Source organism: Phlebotomus argentipes, unplaced genomic scaffold, assembly GCF_947086385.1.
Source record: "Phlebotomus argentipes unplaced genomic scaffold, Phlebotomus argentipes genome assembly contig_39, whole genome shotgun sequence".
Taxonomy (NCBI): Eukaryota; Metazoa; Arthropoda; class Insecta; order Diptera; family Psychodidae; genus Phlebotomus; species Phlebotomus argentipes.
Window position 1 is genome coordinate 1,990,080 of NW_026776182.1, and position 9,878 is coordinate 1,999,957.

At 36.3% G+C, this 9,878-nt stretch overlaps 2 protein-coding genes across 4 annotated transcripts; both read left to right on the forward strand.

The window, feature by feature from the left end:
- On the forward strand, positions 1-1,060 carry LOC132263656 (ribosome production factor 2 homolog). The gene is made up of 2 exons (XM_059763546.1): positions 1-79; positions 138-1,060. The coding sequence occupies exons 1-2, from the start codon at positions 60-62 to the stop codon at positions 1,039-1,041; spliced, it is 924 nt and encodes a 307-aa protein (XP_059619529.1). The 5' UTR covers positions 1-59; the 3' UTR covers positions 1,042-1,060.
- An 800-nt stretch (positions 1,061-1,860) lies between these two features.
- On the forward strand, positions 1,861-7,508 carry LOC132263658 (organic cation transporter protein). Of its 3 annotated transcripts, none has more exons than XM_059763548.1 (4): positions 1,861-2,039; positions 5,645-5,775; positions 5,836-6,083; positions 6,152-7,508. In XM_059763548.1, the coding sequence occupies exons 1-4, from the start codon at positions 1,964-1,966 to the stop codon at positions 7,287-7,289; spliced, it is 1,593 nt and encodes a 530-aa protein (XP_059619531.1). In that variant the 5' UTR covers positions 1,861-1,963; the 3' UTR covers positions 7,290-7,508. The 3 variants fall into 3 exon arrangements, with proteins under 3 accessions (XP_059619531.1, XP_059619532.1, XP_059619533.1); XM_059763549.1 differs by lacking the exon at positions 1,861-2,039 and adding an exon at positions 4,169-4,644; XM_059763550.1 differs by lacking the exon at positions 1,861-2,039 and having other exon boundaries at positions 5,759-5,782.
- Positions 7,509-9,878: the final 2,370 nt, after the last annotated feature.

The window sequence follows — 9,878 nt, forward strand, 5'->3', positions numbered from 1 at the left end:
CCCTGTGACCTGTCAAAAAGTGTTTATTTCCACGTGTTTGCAGAAGTGTTTGCTGAAAAATGTCTCTCCTTAGAATTAGGTAAAATTCCCTTAAATTAGTGAAGAGTTCTTTTCAAACGACTTCTACTACCTTTCAGGAAACCCACAACAAGAAAAGGGAAACAAGTTCTTCTCAATCGTGAACCGAAATTGTTGGAAAATGCGAAAAATACACTCATTCTGGAGGGTCGAAAGTGTTCCGGAGACATCAAAGCTGCTCTGAAAGATCTCTACAATCTAAAGAAGCCACTGGCAAAGCGTCTTTCTCGCAGCAATGAAATAACTCCCTTTGAAGATGAAATTCCTCTTCAACAGCTGGCTGAAAAGAATGAGTGCAGCATGTTTATGTTCGGCTCCACATCTAAGAAGCGCCCCAATAATCTTATACTTGGACGTTTATACGAGAAAGAACTTCTTGATATGGTAGAGTTGGGTCTGGTGAAGTACCGGGGTCTTCAAGATTTCAAGAATGAAAAAATCACAGAGAATGTAAAACCCTGTTTGGTGTTCAATGGGCCCAAATGGACGCAATCTGATGAAATACGTCGACTGAAGTGTCTCCTCATTGATGCTTTTCATCGAGAGACTGTGGAAAGTCTGCGTCTCCAGGGAATGGAACATGTGCTCAGCTTTACTCTCACCGAAGATATGACTCTCCTCATGAGATCGTATAAGATTCTATTGAAGAAGTCCGGACAGAAGACACCGCGAATTGAATTAATGGAAATTGGACCGGCCTGTGATTTTGTAATCAGACGCACTAAAATCGCCTCACAGGATTTGTATAAGTTGGCAAGGAAGAGACCGAAGCAGCTGAAGACGTTGAAGAAGAAGAATCTGTCGACAGATGTATTCGGCAACAAGCATGGTCAGGTTCACTTGGGAAAACAAAACATACACAAGATACAGACCAGGAAAGTGAAGGCACTGAAGAAAGTTATGGAAGAAAGGAAAGCAGAGAAGCTGAATGGAAATGAAGCGGACAGTGCAGAAGAGGAATAAATGTTCTATGAAAAAATAATATAATTCGTTTCACATATTTTCACGAACAAATTTTATGATTTATGAAACGTCGAGGAAATACTGGCACAGGGCGTCACATAGTCTGCAAAAAATTAAAGAGTGGAAATATCAAATAAAGTTTCTAATCTTATTTCTGTCTGCGTGGTGTTTTTATTGGCATTGAATATGGAAACTTTACACATGAAAATTTTAGGCACAACAAATGATAAATACAAATAGCGCTAAGCGTTGCTAATGATTTTCTAATTGAGTTTACGTTAGGTCCGCTTATTAAGAGAAAAAATTCCTCCTAACAATACAAATTATCTGCATATGAAAGTAAATAGTAAAATTCTATGATTCATATTTTGTTTTCATTTGTCACTCCAACTACATATTTTTCTACCAAATTATTTCTTAAATAATTTAACAGATTCGCTTAGAAAAATTTCGTTTTAGGACGTGTACATGTATTTGGGTGTGATTGGTATAAGTAAAGATTTGTTTTATTTATACTTTCCTATCATTATGCATTTAGTTCTTAAATTGTGATCGTACTTCCAATTCAATTCAACGTGTAAATGGTGTAAATTGAAAAATTATATTATCACAGAAATTGTTTTGAGCTTTGCACTGGCAGTGATAGAAGCACTTGATACAATTTCCAGAATGAAGTAGTCATGTCAGACATTTAGTATGTGGACACTCTGATTATATATATATATATATATATATATATATATCCCCTATATTGATATGAGTTAATGGCATAATCTGTGAAGATGAGAAACTCAAAATAAAGTATCAACTTTTCAGTACATTCTCGAAAGCCGAACGTCGTACACAAGATATTCTCCAGTGTCATCTTTTGTGGGAACTACTAACATTTGAGTGCAGTTTTATAGCCCTGAAGAAAATAGAAATGAACATATCGGATTCAGAGGAGACGTCTATTGGATTGGAAATGAAGATATCGGAGAGAAAGCGCAAAAAGCAAGGTATGGAATTTATTCTACTAAGTAGCACCCAATCATTACATCATCACACCCATCTCATTCAATGCTCATGTAAAATTTCCATTCATTCCATTTCTTTTACTCCCCGCGGCATTGCTGATAATCTCTCGACCTTAAGAATGTTTCACTTTTCCAAAGCAATTTAACGCTCGTGTCACTCTTCATACAAAAGAAAGTATCTCATATTAACTGTTGGAACTTGAGGCCTCACCCGCAATCTCCGTCCTTCAATTCGGATTTTGGGTGCTATCATGCTGATTTATGTATCTCTCAGATGATGTACGAACACGTGCTTCTTCAACATATTTTTATAGTCATTCTATTGTGAGCAATTGAACATAAAAAGGCTAGGCACAGATGAAGAAAAGAAATATAATCTCTTTTGGCTAGGTGATAACTTTCAACTCGTACTGTTAACATTTTAATTGAAATGAGAAATCAGTAAAAATAAATGGAGGTCGACAAAACTGCTTAAATAAAAGATTAAAATGAAGACAATAAGGAAAGATGTAGAGCAAGTGGAAGGACACGGGAAGTTGAACTTGTAAAAACAGTCTCTGATCTTCATTCTCTGCAGTCCCCAAATAAAATCATTGAACTTTGACTCTGTCAGCTCGTCGGCTTTTTTACTCTCATCTAAATACTACTCATCATCTTGAAAATAAACGTCGAGGTTTATTGCACTTAATGAAAAAGTCATGATAATTAATTGAGAACATTTTGTGCATGGAAATATGTAGTACAGATTTCGTAATGTACAGGGATTCCCCCTGAAATTTAGCTATTTGAACTTTTACAGCTATAAAATTGCATCACAAAAATTCAAACGGCTTAGGTGGGACTAAATTGTGACTCAACGAGAAATACCCAGCTTGTTTCAAGATCAATTATAGCCAAAAAGAGCGCATTTTGAAAAGAAAAATAGCTCTAATCAATACACGAAAGTTCGAATGAGGCACGTGCTTGCATTTACGCATCTCGTATGTACGTCTGAAAGATTTATTTCGTCACGATTTGTGAGAAAGGTGAGGGAACTTGCATTACGTGTGATGAGAAAAATGCTGGTTTTAAATGTAAACAGATTTAATATTATGAGACCTTGTCTGAAAAGCAAGCAAATTTCAGTAATGTTTTTAAAATACTTTGTTCTATATTTTAATTTATTATAAGGAAGGCCACTTAAGAAGTCATAATTTTCTATGTAGGGTTCAAGGAAATGATTTTTATCCCTCTTACATAATGAGACCCATGAACAGACTCTTAGATAAGACTTGAAAACAAAGATTATGCTGATTGTAGCCAAGGAATGCAAGCAGTTATAAAAAGGCGGCTTAGTTATAGACATTCATTGCTCTAATTTTGTTTTTAATAACCTTAAATGTCTTTTGAGAAGGAACCAACTTCATTGTCATTATCTTTTAAACTTAATCTATAAGCTTATGATAACACCTAATATTTCAGGTTCACTTTCTGGGTCTTGCTTATTTTTCCTGGTAAATAATATAAGGTCCAATTTAAACTGCTCATCTCCTGAAAAGAACCTTTTCAATGTGCGTGATTTTAAAGAACATAAATTTTTTTAAACTTCCTACAAGATTATAAAAATCAATATTTCTTACACAAAAACTTAAAGTTTAATTCAGCAGATTTCCAAACATCTTTTTGCGAAATACTCCATCGTTGCAACAGAAATTTTCTTGCCATATATATATATTATCGTCGCAATTCCGCAGAGCAACTAGCGTCTCAACATTCGCTGCATATTGCACAGATGAAGTGCAAATAAACATAACATAATGATGACTAGCAATAACAAAATTATTGTGCGTAAAAGATTTTCCATGGCATGATCAGGAATTTTCCTCTGCAATTTTTACCAGGGGCCCATGGTGGACAATTTTAGCACCCAATTAAATATTTAATAATTTTCTTGGGATTACTCACACTTCTACGGACAGGGTATTTTCCGCGTGCGCATTTTTTTCGCACTCTTCTAATAAAGTGTTTATGGGAGGGATTGTGCAAAAACACTACTATGTGGGATTTTTACCGGTGAAAGATACTGTGAATGGAGTTGGTCTTTTTACTGACGTATTGCGCGGTTTAGCGCTCAGTAGTGCGATGGAAAAACTCTCGGGCGTTGAGCCACGAAACTGAGAGTCTGGGTATAAAATCTCGCGTTCATCCTCTACAGAGTATCACAGCGAATTTAGCAGTCTTCGAGTGCAAAGCACTGCCGCTGGAGAAGCTACCCTTGCATAGTGTTGTGTGCCTTCCAGTGAGAAATACTCGCTCAAATTAATTCCTCAAGTTATTCGACTGTGACACAATTTAGTGAGGAAGTGAATTTAAAAGCTATGCATGTTATAATTAAACAGTGAGAAGCAGTGAGGCATTAATAAAAGAATTATTTGTAATTCATTACTAAAGTGATTTGTGTTGATTGAGAGATTTTTAAAACTTAAAAGCAATTACCATATTTTTATCATACTCAGAAGCGTCAGTAAAAGAGTAAACTAAAAGATAGTGTAGAATATTTTGGAAAGAAATTTTTTGCCGCAAGAAAAGTTTATTCTCGTCCTCAACAGTGAGTTGAATTTGCGCTACAATATAAACTTGCGATTATCGATTTAACACACCACTCACATCATGTATACAACATAGTATAGCTTTGTATCCTTTTTCAAACATCCTCTCCTCCTGCATTCATCATTGCAAATGCACTTTCCACCTTGGGTGACAATCGAACAAGAACTCTTGGAAAGACTTTTCAGGTCATATAGAAGTTCTTAGTGACAAAAAGTGCCCGGTAAATCTATGATGGGAGTTTTAAAGGCACACTTGCCATTACACTCTGCCGTATAATCAAGTATTAAGCTAAATTCGTACCAAGGTCTTTATCATGGTCGTACTTTCTGCCTATTAAATCGACACGCTTTATATTCATGAAATTCCATACACCACCGATAAAGGGCATCAGCGGAAACATACAAATTTTCTCGTAATTTAATAGGAAAGTACATATACAAAATTTTAAAAATACAAAGATGTTATTTTCGTACTCCTTCCTTTATCTAATCTAGCGAGTCAATTGAATACAAAATTCACCCCAAAAATTCCATATGATGGGTACAATTAAAAAAAAAAACACCAGTTTACCAATTTACATTAAGTGAGTAAGGAATATAAGGAAAAATTTGGGTGCTAAAAAGCCACTGGCCTCTACAATTCTTTTCCCATTACTTCTCTTTCAAATGCTAATTCAATAAACAACGCATTAAATATATAAATAAAAAAGTTTAACATTGCTCAATAAACACATGTAATTTTTTCAGTCATACAAGCGTAAATTAATTGTAGTGAATACCAGTGTATCGGATGATTCTCATTGAAAACTCAAAGAAAAAAAGTTCATGTAAATAGATATCAATAGATATAAAAGTAGGCACAAAAACAAAAATTGTCACACCGAAAGTTAGTAGTTTTATTGCTATTTGCGTTAAAATAATATCACATTTGGCTAAAAATCTAAACTTTCAATCTGCTAGTAGCATGTTTTTATAGAATAATTTTTTCACTCTCAACAGTGCCGGCTGATGAAATGAAGAAAACCATAGAAAATGATCCCATTCAGAAATCCATATCAGGATTTGGATGGTGGCAACTCATGGTCTTTGTCACAATTTGCTTGCTGAAATTTCCCGTCGCATGGCACCAGGTAAAATGTAATGGAAAGAGTATATTAATTTTCAAAAATTAAATTGACTTTTTTCACCAGATGAGCATAATCTTTTTGGCCCCACCAATTGACTACCATTGTGTCGAGCCGGAAGGATTTAATGGTACCCTGGGTAGATGTGACACTAAATGTAACGGGCATGTGTTCGATAGATCCGTTTTTCAAGAAACCATTACGACGCAATGGAATCTAATTTGCGCCCAAGATCAACTGGCGAACGCTTCTCAGACTATCTTCATGTTAGGCATCTTAATTGGAAATGTGGTGTTCGGCAGCTTGGCCGATAAGTAAGTGCTAAATCAACACAACTACATATCTATAATATTGCTACAATGCGTATTATTTTCTTTTGTAGATTTGGTCGTCGTGGTCCACTAGTCTTCGCCGTGCTTATACAGTTAGTATCTGGAGTCGCAACAGCCTTTGCTCCATGGTTCTGGCTGTTCTGCCTACTTCGCTTCCTTACAGCTCTAGCCACAGGAGGCACTATGCTCACTAGTTTCGTCCTCATTATGGAGATCATTGGTGTCAAGTGGCGCGAATTACTCTCCGTCATTTATCAGATACCTTTCAATTTGGGCCACTTAACACTCCCAATATTTGCTTACTTCATCCGAGATTGGCGGCATCTGCAGCTAGCTCTCTCTATCCCATCTATCTTGCTCGTTTCCTACTATTGGCTCGTGCCAGAATCTCCACGATGGCTTATAACTGTGGGTCGTGTAGAGGAGGCTTCCAGAATACTTAAGAAAGCCGCTGAAATGAACAAGATGCCTACGGACACTATTAACAAGAATCTTGAGGCTGCTATCAAACTAAAGGGAGCCGACTCTCCCATCTCCCGAGGTAATATCTTGGACTTGGTGAAAACACCTAATATGAGGACCAAGACACTCTGCATGTGCTTCAATTGGTTCGTCTGTGGAATTTCCTTCTTTGGTGTCGCTCAATACATTGGACATATGAGTGGAGATATCTTCCTAAATGTAGCTATTTCGGCTGCTATTACCTTGCCTGGAACCGTCATTGGAATTTACTGCATGAAGTCTTGGGGTCGAAAGTATACACTAATTGCCTCAAACACCGTATGCGGAATCTCGATGTTGGCTATTGCATTTGTGCCTGAGAATCAAGCTCTTGCAGTAGTGGTTCTTGCATCTAGCAGCATGATTGGCATGAGCATATCTTTCCCTACATGCTACTTATACGCTGGCGAGATATTCCCTACTGTCGTGAGAAATATCGGCATGGGAACGTCTAGTATGATTGCCAGGATTGGGAGCATGGTGGCTCCATTCGTCGTTGGAGCTATCAGCTTTGCCCACTGGTTGCCTCCGCTAATTTTTGGAACTGTACCAATCATAGGAGCTTTCCTAACCTTCCTGCTGCCCGAGACCAAAGGTGCTCCTTTGCCAGAAACGATCGAAGATGGAGAGAACTTTGGCAAAAAGTTCCCAACTGCCACTAAAGAGGATATAGAGAGTGGAAAGTAGGGAACTATTTCGTGAAACAGTGATAGATTAGACTACCAAATACAATTGCCTAGGAGGTTTCCACTGAAGAAAATTACAATGTTAAGTGAAATTATACCATGTACAATTTTATATATAGATAGTCCTTCTAGCATAGATCTAAGAAGATTATATAATTTATTTAATTTTGTAACATTTGTAAAACAAATTGAGAAATAAAACAAATTATTTGAATTAATTAGTCGCCGAAGTGTATGCTAAATGGTGATAGTATTCAAAGGGGTTAACAACTCTGCAATGATCATGATTATTACATCATATCAAGACATGAAACCAATTCAAAATCATTCATATTTCAAACTCATTGTTGGAAAAAAAAGAATTCACTCATAAAAAAGTTTTCTAGTTCCATAAGAATTCTTTTCAAATTCAAACGAATAATATACTGAAAGAATTAGTAAAAACCCCAAAAATTACACATCAAATTTTCACCATATCAAATACTAATTCCAATTTATTCGTTTATTGCAAAATAGTGTGAATTTTACTCAAGGTGTATCAATTATTTATTGGTTTACCCCTTTATACATATATACAAATACACAATTTTAAATAAGGAAAAGGGCCAAGAATTCATAACCATTAAACTTCGTAGGTCTAAAATGGGTATACCTAATTGTTGGCACTTAAATTATTCATTCAATGCGCAGATTGCCAAAAATGCGAATGGGTATTTATTGGCCCACACCCCGAACAAGGAAATCATGCATTAATCACGACGGAATACTTGGAAGAAAACACGAGATCTAGAACCGCAAGTTGAATCTTTCAAATTCACTCACGTTCCATGAAAGAACAATATTGAAACATAACTCATTATCGATAGTGTCTGATTCAAATACTAATTAATAAGCTAGAGGCGCCGAGTCAGGTTTTATGTTTCGGCATGAAAATTGTAAAATTATTGCTATGCCAAACATTGCTTGATATTCTCAATAAATACCATACCTCATGCGCGGGTGGAAAGATGTGCTAAACAGACTCCAAATTGATGGTATTCCGAATGTGGAATAAATTGACAGTGATATTTTTTCTGCGGTGTGTGGTTTAAGTGCTCGCAACCACTACACTAGAGGCTCGCACAAAATTTTCAGTGTGTTAACAACTGAAGCGACTCTTCCATAGCAATTGATTAAAAGGCGCGACTTTGTGCACTCATATCTCCAGTTGAACTCGTAAAGAGCGGAAGATAATACGTTGACAATATTCGCGAACGGGAAGTGGATCCCTCGAGAATTTGAAGTGTCTTCTGCAGTTTTTAGCAAAGTATCAGGCAGTGATCATAATTGTGAAATAATCGCAGTATCAATTGAATTTTATTTCTCGTACACAGTCCACCTCGTGTGCGGCTTATCCCATTGATAAGTGCAATTAGCGGCGGATCGTAAGAGTGAGATATTATGATTACTGTGAAAGGTTAATTAGGCGACAAATTGATAGAACCGTAAATTATTGTGAAACTGCGAATGTTCTAATGGTGAAGAACAATATGCTTATCGCTTTTGGTGTGCTCCAATGACGGAGAAATAGTTCATAAAATTTGTTGGAATTTCAGCAGTTAGAAATTTGCTGCTAGTGAGACAATTTCTTGTGGTTTTCATATTGAAGTAACAAAAAACGAATGACTTGTTACATGAGAATATGACATAGGAGCACCTCAAGGCTCTGGGTGCCATTACATGGGTAAAATAGTTGGAAAATCGATGTAAATCGACTGCATTTTGTGGGTGTAACTTAGATCATTCCATCTCCCTGACATTTTGTATGTGACTCGTTTAGCATCAGTTGACAGTGAGGGGAAGAAATATTGACTCGAAATATTGAGTTTTGGTAGTGTAATGTAGTGAATAATATTCAAAATCATTTTCTTGATTGAAGTGTAATATGAAACATACATTTTGACACTTCTTCAGCATTTCTATCAAGTAGTTCAATTCTTTTCAAAGAATGATCTTGATAGAAATTCATTCCCAATTTCCTCTTTGGAGCTACCTCACTAAAAACATAATGCAACATACCCAAGTAAAAAACACTCACGACACTTCCCTCTTGCAACAGTTGCAACAATTCAATCAACTGGGACCTATGCATACTGTCACTTGTTCACTACGGGACGTGGACTTTACTGAAGAGTGTGACGATTATTCAATAAATTTCAGTCAGTTTAGATTAACTCTCTGTAAAAGTCACCACAGGCAACTTTTTTCATTCACTTCTATAACTGCATTATATAAACATCACAATACCACAAGTTTATGGATATATATATATGTATATACATCTAGACAGAGTGATTGTGTCCACAAAACACCTTCGTGCTGGATTTTCATCCATCAACCTTGAACATTGTGCCAATATGGTTGTGGCGAAAGAAATCCTTAATCCCTTTATTTAATTAAACTCCGCTTATAGGCTAAAGTCAATGTGAATAGTTTTGCAATATGACCCGATCGCCCTCAGGGGTTTCCATGGGTCGAGGATAAGGCCACGAATTTAGTCATATAGCATTACAACGAGTGTGTGGAAAGGCAGAGAAAAAAGTTCATGAAA